The 14931-nt window shown below is 42.0% G+C and overlaps 1 protein-coding gene across 1 annotated transcript; it reads right to left on the bottom strand.

Annotated features, from left to right (window-relative positions):
• Nucleotides 1-6216: 6216 nt before the first annotated feature.
• On the bottom strand, nucleotides 6217-9828 carry si:ch73-174h16.4 (leucine-rich repeat-containing protein 14). The gene is made up of 3 exons (XM_063484368.1): nucleotides 9250-9828; nucleotides 8325-9173; nucleotides 6217-8009 (listed from the first exon to the last, which is right to left on the bottom strand). Exons 1-3 carry the CDS (start codon nucleotides 9525-9527, stop codon nucleotides 7442-7444), a joined length of 1695 nt encoding a protein of 564 aa, XP_063340438.1. The 5' UTR covers nucleotides 9528-9828; the 3' UTR covers nucleotides 6217-7441.
• Between the last annotated feature and the right edge of the window lie 5103 nt (nucleotides 9829-14931).

The following is a 14931-nucleotide window of genomic DNA, read 5'->3' as shown; positions in this document are numbered from 1 at the left end:
AGTCTAGGAACAGCTAAGATACTGCACAGGAGCTCTAAAAAAACACACCACAGAGCACCACACTCTCTACACTACTTATTTAATTATACGTTAGGATTTTAACGATATTGGCAGCTATGCTCTGCAAATACCAAACTTTTTAAGTAAATATCTGTATAAGCAGTATTAGTCTGGCTCTACAAGTGAAAGCAGCAGCCGCATCTGTTTTGACATCTTTTTGGACTGCATGCTTTAGGGGTCGCTATAGTGCATCATCTGCCTCTTTCTCACCCTACCCTTAGCCTCCCCGTCTGTCACTCCAGCCCTCTGCATGTCCTCATTCACTACATCCACAAATCTTCTCTGCAGTCTTCCTCTTTTCTACAATCCAGCTGCATATTCAAGATTCTTTGCCCAGTATGTCTGCTATCCCTAGTCTGCAGATGTCCAAACCATCTCACCCTTGCCTTTCTGACTTTGTCTCCAAACTGCTGGCCTGCTCTGGCCCTCTGATATACTAATTTCTAATCCTGTCAATCCTGGTCACTCACAATGAAAACTTTATCAGCTTCAACTTTGCCAACTCAACCTCCAGCTCTGCCTCCTGTCCTTTTTCATATAAAAAATATCATATCTAATTTTTTTGTTTGTTTTTCTAAAGTTGTATGAGTGGAAAACAGTCTTATGTAGAAGAATATCGTGATGGAGTGCCCAAGAGCAACAAACACAAGTACTGTGCTCTTTCCCAGGCACAACCTGAGGCTGCTGTCCCAAAGGACTGACACTCTGATGTAAGTAAATAGAGTTTTCTCTGTTTTATTGTAGGATCTTTACCCTACAATATAAAGCCCCATGATGCAACTGTTGTTGTGATTTGGTGCTATATAAATTCAACTAAATGAACTGAATTGAATTTTTGAACATAAATATTGACAAATTGTGTTTTACAGTGATGTCACTGCAATCACGTACTGCATTCAGCTGGACTGTTTGATGATTGCTCTCCGTGACCTGTCCATCAAGGTATGGAGTTGAAACTGATGGCCACATAGGACCCTTTTAGGCCATAAAGGTATATTATGACTGAACTGCTCCATATATCTACTTCTGCCTGTCTCTGATTGGTTATCAGTTTAATTTTCTTACATTTCTTGTCTGTTGTTTTTGTCTTTACATGTGGTAAATTCCTTGTTTTACCGCTCTGGATTAAGGATGCTAATATCTTCCTCAGTGGATGGTACCATCTGCCGCTGGGATCTGGATGAGTGTAATGAAACTGACTGCATCCATACAGATCAGAAAAGCCCTCCATTGTGCAAAGCAAGTACTAGAAAAGAAGACACCTTCATCTCTTTTTCAAACCAGGGGCTGCACTTCTGGACCATCAGAAGACTGTACACCATCTACTCAGAGGTGATGAAGGCTCCCCATTGAGACAAATTAAAGTCCTGTCAGTTGCTGCTCCTTACCCTATGGAAGTCCTCTGCATCAAGGGGGACAGAAATATCACTCTGGTGGCTGCAGAAACTGGAGCAGTGTTGACCTCTTTCAAGGCAAGGAACAGGGTTTTGTGCGGTGACTACTGCCTGCACGAAGAGATTCTGTTGGCCTTGACTGAGGCAGTCACGGTGCTTCAAGCCAACACACTAAGTAATCAAATCACTTTGATGGAGGAATGGAAAGGCAGAGGCGAGGGACCCTGGAAGGACATGGAACGCTTGATAGAAAATGATGATGCAGGTACTCTGATGATCCCTGGCCCAGCTTGGCAATATACAGCTACAGTGGCTTGCAAAAGTGTTCGGCCCCCTTGAACTTTTCCACATTTTGTCACATTACAGCCACAAACATGAATCAATTTTATTGGAATTCCACGTGAAAGACCAATACAAAGTGGTGTACACGTGAGAAGTGGAACGAAAATCATACATGATTCCAAACATTTTTTACAAATAAATAACTGAAAAGTGGGGTGTGCGTAATTATTCAGCCCCCTGAGTCAAAACTTTGTAGAACCACCTTTTGCTGCAATTACAGCTGCCAGTCTTTTAGGGTATGTCTCTACCAGCTTTGCACATCTACAGACTGAAATCCTTGCCCATTCTTCTTTGCAAAACAGCTCCAGCTCAGTCAGATTAGATGGACAGCGTTTGTGAACAGCAGTTTTCAGATCTTGCCACAGATTCTCGATTGGATTTAGATCTGGACTTTGACTGGGCCATTCTAACACATGGATATGTTTTGATTTAAACCATTCCATTGTTGCCCTGGCTTCATGTTTAGGGTCGTTGTCCTGCTGGAAGGTGAACCTCCGCCCCAGTCTCAAGTCTTTTGCAGACTCCAAGACGTTTTCTTCCAAGATTGCCCTGTATTTGGCTCCATCCATCTTCCCATCAACTCTGACCAGCTTCCCTGTCCCTGGTGAAGAGAAGCACCCCCAGAGCATGATGCTGCCACCACCATATTTGACAGTGGGGATGGTGTGTTCAGAGTGATGTGCAGTGTTACTTTTCCGTCACACATAGCGTTTTGCATTTTGGCCAAAAAGTTCCATTTTGGTCTCATCTGACCAGAGCACCTTCTTCCACATGTTTGCTGTGTCCCCCACATGGCTTGTGGCAAACTGCAAACGGGACTTCTTATGGTTTTCTGTTAACAATGGCTTTCTTCTTGCCGCTCTTCCATAAAGGCCAACTTTGTGCAGTGCACGACTAATAGTTGTCCTATGGACAGATTCCCCCACCTGAGCTGTAGATCTCTGCAGCTCGTCCAGAGTCACCATGGGCCTCTTGGCTGCATTTCTGATCAGCGCTCTCCTTGTTCGGCCTGTGAGTTTAGGTGGACGGCCTTGTCTCGGTAGGTTTACAGTTGTGCCATACTCCTTCCATTTCTGAATGATCGCTTGAACAGTGATCCGTGGGATGTTCAAGGCTTGGGAAATCTTTTTGTAGCCTAAGCCTGCTTTAAATTTCTCAATAACTTTATCCCTGACCTGTCTGGTGTGTTCTTTGGACTTCATGGTGTTGTTGCTCCCAATATTCTCTTAGACAACCTCAAAGGCCGTCACAGGGCAGCTGTGGAGCTGTTTTGCAAAGAAGAATGGGCAAGGATTTCAGTCTGTAGATGTGCAAAGCTGGTAGAGACATACCCTAAAAGACTGGCAGCTGTAAATGCAGCAAAAGGTGGTTCTACAAAGTATTGACTCAGGGGGCTGAATAATTACGCACACCCCATTTTTCAGTTATTTATTTGTAAAAAATGTTTGGAATCATGTATGATTTTCGTTCCACTTCTCACGTGTACACCACTTTGTGTTGGTCTTTCACGTGGAATTCCAATAAAATTGATTCATGTTTGTGGCTGTAATGTGACAAAATGTGGAAAAGTTCAAGGGGGCCGAATACTTTTGCAAGCCACTGTATGTGGCAGACACAGAGAGAGCTTGAGAGCAGTGGAGGAGGTTACAGGAGAAGAGGGGTTGCAGTCTCAGAGACGAGGCAGCACTCGATGACCCAAAGAACAAGTGAGAATTGTCAGTCCAAAGAAAATACTCGATGGTGCTACAGGAACTCCGGGATTGCCAGAAATCGAATATATTTCTGTGTCTGAGACAGGTTTTTGATCTTTCTTGGTAAAAGGGGAGGCTGTGTGAATAATGAATAATGGAAAGGTGTTATGCTGGATGCCAGCGCACAATGGTCAGAGAGTCACCACCGTGCAGGTGCATGTCAACAACATGCAGCTACCTCCCCTCATAAGTATTTACAAATGCAATGCCTTTTTGAATAATCATCACTCATTACCTGATGACTGTATCCCAGTTGCCAAGGTGAGGACTTGACATTGGTGGTCTGGAGGGTTAATCCCTACATCCATAAGTGTCTCACTCAACAACTAAGCACTACGGCCAGCCTCTAGCCCACCTGGCAGCACTGAAGTCCCAACTGGCTGCAACCTTTCAAGAGCCCAATGACAGCTCCTACGGCTTAAAGCATGTCACTCTGCTGACTCAAAGCCAAACAGATTTCAAGCCTGAAGACGGACATTCAGACCACTTAACAGGTCACAGTGTTTATTGCAAGTTACATGCAGAGTTATGTTGTTGTTGTTTCTGTCTGTCTCTATGTGCATGTTTGCTTGTGTCTTGCAGGACTGTGCTTCCCCATCTGAAGGTGTTTGTTTCCAGCAGTCTGGATAAGAAGGTGCAAATGTGGGATGAAGAGAATCGCCTCCTCAGGTTGGTGATTATTACAGATATGAAGAGCAGCCTTTCAGTCCGAGCCTTTGTGTGTATTTCAGACAGGTATGTCTATGTGCTGCAACCTCTTTGTGGCTGTTGCTCCTCCAGGATGCTCCAGCTGAATGCGGTGCCTGAATGCTTGGCGTACAGCAGGTTTGGAGGAGATGTGTTCCTGGGCATCAGAGGGGGCCTGTATGGGATGAGCTGTACAAAGTTCTTGCCACCCAACTACCAGCAAACAGTAAGACATACACCTGGAGAGCTGTCCGTGTGGCTGTGGCTATAGTGGGGTGTAATTTGGACTTTTTCCTAGCTAACCAATAGTAAGACTCAGATATTTCATATTAAAGATAATGCAAAACAGTGGCCTTATTATCTGTGAGCATTGTTGGTGCAAACAGGACTCCTAGCAGAGATAAAGAAGGCAACGCAAAGGCAACAAAAATGGACTGCCATGCACAGTAATAACATTTTTCATACTGAGGTGTGCATGTGTGTGTCTGAGAGAATCCCAAGCATGCTGTTTCCAGAGGACTCCTTAGACCTGCTCAAATATCTGCAAATCTGCAGCATCCCATTCAAGATATTGATCCTCGCATCAATGAAGGCCCTGCACAGCCAGGGACTCTTACAGAACAGACGAGCTATACCAAGGCCTCACTGACTGTGTGCACACATTTGTGAGGCCTCATATGGCACAGCAAGAACCAGACTTTGCAGTTTAGAAGTAGAGGATTATTAGGTTGTGATTTTATGCGTGTTTCAGTCAGCTGTGGAGTGGACTCTGCTTACTGAGATCTTAAATCTGTTGATGCATCTGAAACCTGTAGGCTGTGAGCTGATAAAAAATTCTTTTAACTCTTCTAGCCTATAAAGAACTAGGGGTCGGGTGAGTTTGTCACTGCTAAAACAAGTAGTTTTTTTTTTCTTTTTTCTGATTTTAACATAGGAAGACAGTAATGCGTGTGCTGACAGAACTGAGCGTGGAGGAGGTTGAGCAGTGGCTGTGGCCCAAGGTGGACACTTGGGACTCGGAGCTGGAGGAACAGTGTGACACCTGGAAGAGTCTCCACAGCAAAACAGAATGATGGCTGGACTTGTGGTTCTCAAAATACAAAGTAATTTATTGATTTGAAATGTTTCTGTCTTTGGTTAGAGCTGACATATTTTCAGTGTGACAAAAGATCAGATCAGTTCTGAGGTCATTTACTGTGACCTCAATTGCTTTAATGTTTTTGACTGCTAGTGTAAGTGGTTAACTACATTCCCGCTTTCATTTCCAAACCACCAGGAGCATAGCAGGTATCTCTACCTGAGCAGTAACACCAAGTGGACACCCCCAGCATGCAGTGTGGTTGAAATGCTCAATTATTTCTGCTCTGTGCAAAAGGGCGAGCACAACAAACCCAGAAATGCCACAGCTCCTCGTCGCAAAATAAATAAATATATATAAAATAAATAGGCAAAGTGCTTTAGCCTATTTATGACAGGTATGTGAAATTAGTGCACATATCAGTTTCACTTCTTCACTGTAAGCTAAAATGTTTCATTTCTGATTTTTTATTTTTGTAGATTCCAACCAATTCTTCGCCTAGGAGAAACATTCAGCATGTTCAGAATACAGAGAATGCCAGCTGAGTTTACTGAACTTGAACAAAAATTTCTCATTAAATGGGGTCATTTACATTCAGAAAGTAACCGTCTAATGTTGATCGTCATTCAGGTTGAATTCTGCCTCACGTGCGACATTGTCCCTTCCTCATGAAGTTCCCCAATTTCATCACTTTGCCGTTACCTCGAGTGACTCTCGGCCCGTTTCATGACTGCTCAGAAGAAGACTGGTGGAAGGTCTCGACTCAGTCCTATTTTATTCAAGAGCAGTCTTGGGTAGGGTACTACAGATGATGCCTTTCAATCTGTAACAGACTGTAACAACCCCATTAGGCTCAGTAACCCACCTTTGTTGTAAATTAATTTCCAACAGCCGAATAAAATCCTTGGCTTCATAAGTGATTTATTCTGTGACTTTCAGTGTATAAGTGCATCTGTGATGCACATAAGGCTGATTTGGCACACTTATTTCCTAATGCTGGTGACTGAAAAGATTTGATTATAAATATTTTTAAACAAACATTCAAGGAACACAGTAATGCGGCTTCGAACAGCAGAGACGCAAGACAGCATGACTTAGTGACTACAAAAGGTACAAACATGACGATATAACAGGATAGTAAGCAGTAACTATCCTGTAGTTTTGGTTGCACATACATCTGCTGATCAGACACCATGTGAATGAATTGTATACAAAAGTATTTTGCTGCATCCCAGCTGTAACCTGATTATTAAAACGCCAGTGATCACCAGTACAAATCCTGCACTGACTTATGCTGTACTAACACTTATAAAGTCAACAAGCAAATCAATTAAATTAGTGCAGCATGTTCTGACTGAATGACAGATTAGTGTCTGTCACTTTTCAGCAGAGGTTATCACCTCATCCTGTACATTTATTTAGAACAACCAAAAGTCAAGAGGAGCGAAATTCATCTGAAGACCTGCACTTGTTGATTTGGTGGCTGAGAAATCTGAAAAACCATCAGCTAACCTGCTGACTTAGGCGGCAACATCCAATTTTCTGATGTAACCAGAAGATATCTGAGGAAAGACTTCCATTTCAGTCTGCTGGTCATCGTTTATGATTGTAGCTAAATGTTGTTGTTTTTTTTTAATTAACAAAAAGTGTGCCGTTTGTTTGACAACAAATGCATTTCAAAAATACAGTCCCTCTTTTGCTGTCTACATGGACTCTTTACCTGCACTCAATCAAAGACTCGTCAAACGCCACTGATCAGAAAGCTACTAAAAATTTTGACCCTTGCCACAGAGTCAGCATTTTTATGTCCATATCTGTTTAGAGAAATTAGTGGCTGAGTGGCAACAATGCGATCCCTTCTCTCAAACCCAGACACTTAACAAAGATTACTGGGCCTTGGTGGATATCTGTATTTTACTGAGTAATGTCTTGCTACCGTCATTTGCCTGTTTTGGACTGTAAAAGCTTAAATGCATTACATTTACCATAAGACTAAGTGACAAGGAAAAGGCTATTTAAATTTTTTTTTTAAAAGAATACCTAACCATTTCTCAGGTAACAGTGTGATTGTAAGGCTTCTGTACATTGCTATCGTTTGTCAGTGAATGAGCTTAAGAAGCATCTCTGCTTTATTCCACCATGTCTTTATCATAATTCAGCAAGTCACAGGTCAGAAAGATGTCAGAGCGTCCATTGTCGATCAGAACCCTGTTGAGCTTGTTGCTGGTCAGGTTGATGTCTGAGGTTTCATCTAGAGGCCAGTCTAAGAGCTGAGCACTCGAGGGCAGGTCGGGAAGGCCTGGCTGGTAGTCCTCCAGGGGGTTGGGGTACAGCAGCTGTCGTAGGGAGGGCATTCTTACAGCCATCTTCACCAAGTCCATGAGACCAGCCATGGAGAGAGGGTTCAATGCCAGAGCCAAGCTCTTGAGGGCCCGACAACCTCCTAGTGAGGGCAACAAGAGCCCCAGCAGGCCATCAGTCAGACCACAACCGCTTAAAGACAGGTGCTGCAGGCTGCCCGAAGCCTGGGAGAGGAGGCGGCGAATGGAAGGCAGAGTGTTTTCATCCAGACGGTTTTCACTTAGATCCAGCTGCTGCAGCGTGGAAGTGTGATGACTGCAGGACAGATAGGCAAAGTCAGCTGGACTCAGGGACAAATAGGGGAGCTCCAAGATCTCTAGAGGGTGAGGCAGCGAGCTGTATCAACAGACAAAAGAAGAAAACATTTAAATAATGTCACCTCATCAAACACTTCAGGTTTCATTGTTTGTGTTCTAGCTTTAATGGCATTATTTTAAAGATGTCTGCTCATTTGCTTTGAAATAGTGACTTATTACATAGGCAAAATGCTGATCTTGACTAACTGGTCAACTTAGTTAATTTGTTATTAACAAAAGTTTTTAAACTGTAATTAAATTTAGAAAAGTGCCAATGGCATTTTGAAAAATCCCTGACTTTGTGTTTGTCAATGGGTTAAATACAAAATAATGTAATGAGGTAAACAGGCCATACCTGAGCAACACACGGAGCTGACCAGGCAGGCGCAGTGCAGTGAGGCTGAGGTGTCGCAGTTCCTGCAGGCGTGCCAGACCCTGCGACAGCTCCCCCAGTGCCTCTGACTGGCTGGGATGGACTCTGCGAAAATCCAGGTTACAGTAGTGCAGGCGAAGGGATTTTAGTGCAGGAAATGTGGAGAGCAGAGGCAGCAGTTCAGCCAAGCCACCAACCCCAAGGCTGCTGTAGCGTATGTCGACGCCCAGAAGTCCTCTGCGTGGGAGCAGGTCTAGCAGAGTTCTGATACTTGGGACTGAAATCTCTTCCACACGCAGGTATCTGCACTGAAGCTTTAGAGGTCCAGATGTGCTCAGAGCCGAGTGAACACGCTCCCAAGAGCGGCCATTAACAAAAAGATCAGCTCTCACATGCACCACCACATCACGATCCACCTCTTTTTCTTCAGCCTCCCTCTCACTGCTCCCTAATACTGTCCTCTCTCTTTTCCTCTCCATCTCCATCCTCCTCCTGACTCCTTTACTTAGGTCCTCTTCACTCACAGACCCTGAAGATTCAGTTCTCTCACTAACATTGGTTGACTCATTACTGTTTAGTTCCCCATCTCTTTTCTTCTGTCCCCTCTCTCTTTTTAAATCCCTCTCTCTTTCCAGAGCTGAGATCCGTTTTCTCTCCTGGTCTCCTTCTTTTCTCTGTTCCCTTCGTGTCCTTTGTGGCCTTCTTGTCCTAACTCTGGCCTTAAGGACCATGGTGCAAAGAGCTACTGTCAGAGACCAGCCTCCCATCGGGTCCCCCATTCCTCCTTCATCTCCTTGCACTCCACAGAGGTCCAAGACTTCCAGTGAACACCTAGATGACAGTTGATATGTTACTCCCAGAAACAATGCCGATATTAGATATCGTGATTCAAACTACTACTACTCACCTGTGGTCTGTCAGTCCTCTAACCACAGCAAGCAACATAGACTGAATACAGAGTCGATTTGGCGCAGTGTGTCCCGGTTTCCTCCGACCTCCGACCCGCAGTGTGAGCTCAGGCCACCTCTGCACCAGCTCACCCACAGCCAGCGGTCTGCAGGTGGAGAAGGCGGCCTCCAGCAGTGCTCTGTACAGATCTTTGGGCATCCACCTCAGCCAGGAGTGCGACGAGCTGTGGTCACGAACCACCTCCTTGGCACAAAGGCTCACCAAGGAAAGCACCATTTCAGCACAAAGCACCTTTAGGCTTCAAAGAAGTAAGAGGGAACTGGTGCGAAGCAGACTTGCATCTCAGAGTCGACTAGCTGATTTAGCTCCAACGCTAGGCTTAGTTTTATGACAGGAACTTGACGCCGTCTAATAAAGCCTCAAAAAAAGATTTTACAGCATCACTTGACAGCTACTGTTACCCTTACTGATAGTAAAAACTTGCCGGGACGACTGAAAGCTCCCCGCAACTGACAAACTTAACGCTGGGATGTAAGGTTAGCTAAAACTGCTGCTAACTGTTTACAATTACAGTTGAGCCTGACGCAGGCTTGTGACGTAGCACGCACAGGAGAAACGTCAGTGCTGTAGAGTTTTAAGCGATGACTGTAGACCGACCTTTACCAGCAGATCTACTACAGTGGCAAACTGCAACTAATATTGAATAAAAATAAGAGAGAACAGGCGAGGAGGTTAAAATTCATTTAAAAACAAAAAAAATTACAACTCAGATTAAAGTTCTAATTTTCTTGGGCAAAAATCTAAAAAAAATACATATTATTTTTTAAAAGGTCCCTGATCTTAAAGTCGTGAACTAAGAAGTAACAGGGAAGAAATGCACAAAACAGTCATAAAAGTGGCAGGTACACGTGTATGTGAATTTAAAAAACAAACAAACAACAACAACAACAACAACAAACCCAACCCAAAGACATAGGAACAATACAACACATAACATAGTTCAGATTTGTTACATGATTGCGTTTGATGCACATAAATGCCATCCAGCGTTTAACAGGTTGTTTTCTTCTGAAAGGCCAGTTTCATGACCCTTTTCCTTTAAAGTTTGGATGACAATATGGCAATTTAGGTTTATATACCACAAGCATTATTTATTGCTAAATTTAAGTCTAATTATCCATCCATCCGCTTCCACTTAGAAACCCAGACCTCCATCCTCCGAGCCACCTTCTCTAGCTTATCCAAGAGAACACTTCCCAAGAGACATAATCCCACCAGTGCCCTGGGCCTATCCCAGGGCTTCCTCCAGGTAGGACATACCCAGAACAACTCACCCCAACAGGCATCCTAGTCAGAACCATCTTAACCTCAATTTAAAAGCAGAATTATGCACTGCAAGTTGCAGCATGTGTGCTGTAATGAAGTTAACCTTGCAAATTGAAGCACTAGTTTTATTTTACTAGGATTCTTTTTCAAATGTAACCTATAACAAAGTTGCAGTATTGATCTGCTCATAGGCGATACTCGTGGGAAATTCTTTTAACATAGGGTTCACTTTTACTAAGTCTCCACATGAAATACTGGCAAAGCACTGTCATTGTTGACAAATTTCTTGCAGTTCAGCAGGAATATGCTGTTATTATCAGCAGGGACTTATGATATTTAGCCACAAAAGGAATTTCCAGATAGTGTTTTCTGCTGTAACATTACTATTTAAGTCACTTACCTTTTTCAAGCAATTTTAATTCCCTCGTAATTTTTTTTTTTTTTTTTTTTTTTTTTTTTTTTTTTTTAAACACAGGAGATAGAGAGAGCTTCTTTCAAATGTTAGGATTCATGACTAGGAACCACTACACTATCCAACCACCAAGTACAGCAGATAGAAAAGTAAAATTTTTAGGTCTGAAAAAGACAAATTTAAGCTTCATTTAAAAAACTGCGCACAAATCAATTCTACACCCAACCATATCAGAATCTAAAGCCAATTTCTTGCTTTACTTCAGAGCAGCCCTTACGGAAATATGTTGGTGTGATACTCCAGCTTCCTCCCACAGTTTAAATGTAACAACTTGTTGTGTAGCAAACAGGTTGCGGACCCAAATGCAGAACTTAGGATGCAGGAGTAGAAAGTAATAACCCAACAGGAAGTGTTAAACAGAGAAACAGGAATCCTGGGAAACATGGAAAAGTGGAATATACAGCAATGTGGGAGGATACAACTAATGGGGAACTATAAACCAGGTAATGAGGGAAGAGGAAACAGGTGGGAACACAGCTGGAAACTATAGACATAATGAGACGGGTGAAGTAAACACAACACCAGATGCAGAAAACAACAGTTACCACAATAAAACAAGAAGACTGAAAGGGGAACAGGGGTTAACCTGACATAGGGGAAAACATAAGGAGTAGATATTGGAACATAGGAAGATTCAGATGGAGACAAGACTGGGACACCCAGAAACACAAAAGGGAACTAACCATCTTGTAACCATTACCAAAATAAACCAGGAAGACAGCTAACAGAATGGGAGAACCACAACTAACTTGGAGACTAAGCCAGAAAAGGAAAGATAAGGGAGGCAGGAATGTATAGGGACTTAGGGAATAAAATACAAACCAAACCGAAACCATGAAGAGAACTAGATATGGAGCCATAAGAAAAAATTACAAAACTCAAAACTCTGGGTCCAGGACCCAAGGACCATGACACCAAAGGTGGATCTAAATTGGCTGTAGATGTGAGTGTGAATGGTTGTTGTCTCTCTGTTAACCCTGTGATAGACTTGTGATCCGTCCAGGATGTACCATGCCTCTCATCCCATGACAGCCAGGATAGATTCCTACCTAAGAGGAAAAAACCTGATGGATGTTTGGAACGGTCCTTTTCACCAGTAATTCTGAGCATCAGTGCTACGAGATATACCATAGAGTCAACAGGAAAACACTAATATAACAAAAATGAGCCATGGTATGCTGGATGTTTTATGTATTTTCTGATAATTTTCTAATAATTGGTAAGTTATAGCACATTGATGGGCTCACTTTCCAGTTATCTCTTTGTATCAAAATAATTTGCTGCCATATTTATATTTTAACACATGTCTATATTGCTTATATGAAGAAGCACACATTTAATCAGAATCCATTAGACTGATGAAAAAAATTAATGGTAAAGTATAATATTTCATTCTAGAATTAAAGGAGGATGATGTACAAAGTAGTATAATACAGAAAAATACTGGAATATCGAACCTATTCTCTTCTTGTTTTCTTGTTTTTTTCTGTCATAACGATTCCCAGATTATTCTGTCTTTCACCAAATAGAGCCATAAATCAATTTTCTTTGATTTATTGATCAGACTTGTAGATGTTATTTATCTTGAGTGCACTCGGCCTTCTAGCAGAGGTGTCCAAAAATGTGTACAAACAGAAAAATAGTTTTCAGGCCAGTGATGAAAGAGGCCTGGAATGAGTCACCATACAGTGCTGGTGCTCAGGCTGATAGTGATACATCACAGAGTCTGTGCTTCAGTAACTTCTAGTACAGTCCACACTGTACCTCAACAGATTCAGTAGAACAAGTCAATAAGAGACCAAGCAGTTAAAACGAGTACAAACAGAAGCTGAATGGATCTTGAGCATGGATTTATGGACCAGGATTAACAAAAAAAATTTTTTAAGTGTAAAGGGTTCTGGGTATTGGAGCTTAAAAGCTTACGCAGTTCTTCAGTAACATTTTGAGGGACTTTCAGTAAGCCATTGGATCAAGCTTGATATGGTCCAGACTTCCAAACATACACGTACATTGGAAGTTTTTAAATGGCAACCCTATAGAAAAAATAACACACAGCTCTGAGATCCTTTAGGCTGTGAAGCCCTCCCACATTTTTCAGTTAAGATTCACTGGTGAGTTCTAAAATCGTCATCTGTAATATGCCCGAGGGAAGATCGATAAACAACATTCAGGGGCTTCAGAGTGAGAACAGGGGACCACCAGAAAAATCACATTACTATTATCCGAAAAGGAGAGAAAAACATCATCAACTTCAATTCGTCAAACTCTCTTTGTGTGGATTTAAATGCATAATGCACATTTGCGCAAAGTACTCCTCTTTCTCAGTGTATAATCTCATCTTACTTTGAAGCAGCCTGCTTTGTATCCAATACAGGAAATCACATACAGTGCATTATAGTGTGAATAATCACAGGTTTTAACATGCATCACAGATGTTTGCGAAGCAACACCTGCCAGTGTCCTATTCTAGAGTCACTGCATCATCTTTCCCTGACTAAAACTGAAACGCGAGATGAGAAAGAAAATAATTTAAGCTCTTTGCATTTTACCAATTAAATAAATATGAATTTGGCACAGACTAAGAAGTGATGCTGTACAGCTGTCTATGAAGGAGACAGCTTACAGGTATTCAAGTAAAAAACATTCACTTCCACTCTCACTTTGCACAAAATGTGTACAAAGTATCTACAGCCCCTTGAAATGCTGTAAATATTAAATCCAAAACCACAGCTCATATTTAATTTGTGCTCATGGAGCTGAAACGAGAGGATAAGCCAGTAGATGGTGCTAAATGATCATGGACGAGGAGTGCTCTTGATTTCAACAGGAAATAAACATCCTTATCTGTACAGTCCTCATACATAAAAATATAATATAAAACAAGACACATCTTTAACACAAGTTTTAAAGATGTTTTTGAGTTTAACACAGCAATCAACTGCTTTCAATTAGTCTTTCACGCGTGCTCTTTTTTTTTTTTTTATCTGCATGACTTTTTGCAAAACCTCACTCAACCATTATTACATCACTGTGACTGTACTGCTCTGTGGAGCTGATGCCACATCTGTAGAGCTGTTTCTACTGTTAATTAAATTCACTTTAAAGCTGCTGGTGGTTCAGGTGAAAGTGTAAACCTCAGTAGTGCTTCTGTTCGGTACTGATTAGGTTGAAGGATGAAGGATGAAGATGAATGTTGTGTTAGTCATTTTATGGTGCATGCAAAGAGCTCAGATTTTGCTCTGCTCACTCGGGCTTTAAATGCATTTCTCTGCTGTAATTGATGCTTTGTTTGTGAAAGTAATCACTCTGCTTTGTTTAGAAAGGGCACGAGTATGCACAGCTATTAATATGCTCGAAAATCACACAAACACATACACACACAAAAAAGCTTAAATCCTTTCAGATGACAGCGAGGATCTTTTTTTCCCCCGTCTCGTTACTCCTCCTCCCTTTGATATAAAACAGCTCCTTCATCAAGTTTAAAAAACTTGATGAAATAAGAGTGATTTGGATGATGCCTCCTCCCATGCAAGACTGCTCATCTCCTCAGTTAATGTCTTCAGCTAATGACTTGAACTAAACACAATTGCAAAAAAGTGTCATTGTGTTCAAAAAGTATTGGACAATAGTTTTAATGGCACACCACAGTAAAAGCCAATTTTACAAATGAGCTTTAGATCAAAGGCACTGTCAAAGTAACAACAGCTGTAACAGAGGATTAGAAAACAGGGAAGTAGAACCATTAAGTCCTCACAGTATCCAGCTTTAATTACTATTATCATTCATAGTTTGTCAAAATGTCTTCAGTGAAAAATGTCTACCATTACTCACATTCGCTTTGACACCATTATACATATCCACCGATTCTTTGGTGTGGTTTCC

Source organism: Pelmatolapia mariae, linkage group LG9 (genome assembly GCF_036321145.2).
Source record: "Pelmatolapia mariae isolate MD_Pm_ZW linkage group LG9, Pm_UMD_F_2, whole genome shotgun sequence".
Taxonomy (NCBI): domain Eukaryota; kingdom Metazoa; phylum Chordata; class Actinopteri; order Cichliformes; family Cichlidae; genus Pelmatolapia; species Pelmatolapia mariae.
The sequence above is the reverse complement of the archived record's forward strand: the minus strand, read 5'-3'. Positions and strand labels throughout refer to the sequence as shown.

Coding starts and splice junctions, on each gene's coding strand:
- si:ch73-174h16.4 (XM_063484368.1), bottom strand. CDS start 9,527: ATGGTGCTTTCCTTGGTGAGCCTTTGTGCCAAGGAGGTGGTTCGTGAC. Junction 9,174..9,249: donor AGAGGACTGACAGACCACAG/GTGAGTAGTAGT, acceptor ACTGTCATCTAG/GTGTTCACTGGAAGTCTTGG. Junction 8,010..8,324: donor CAGCTCCGTGTGTTGCTCAG/GTATGGCCTGTT, acceptor CTGTTGATACAG/CTCGCTGCCTCACCCTCTAG.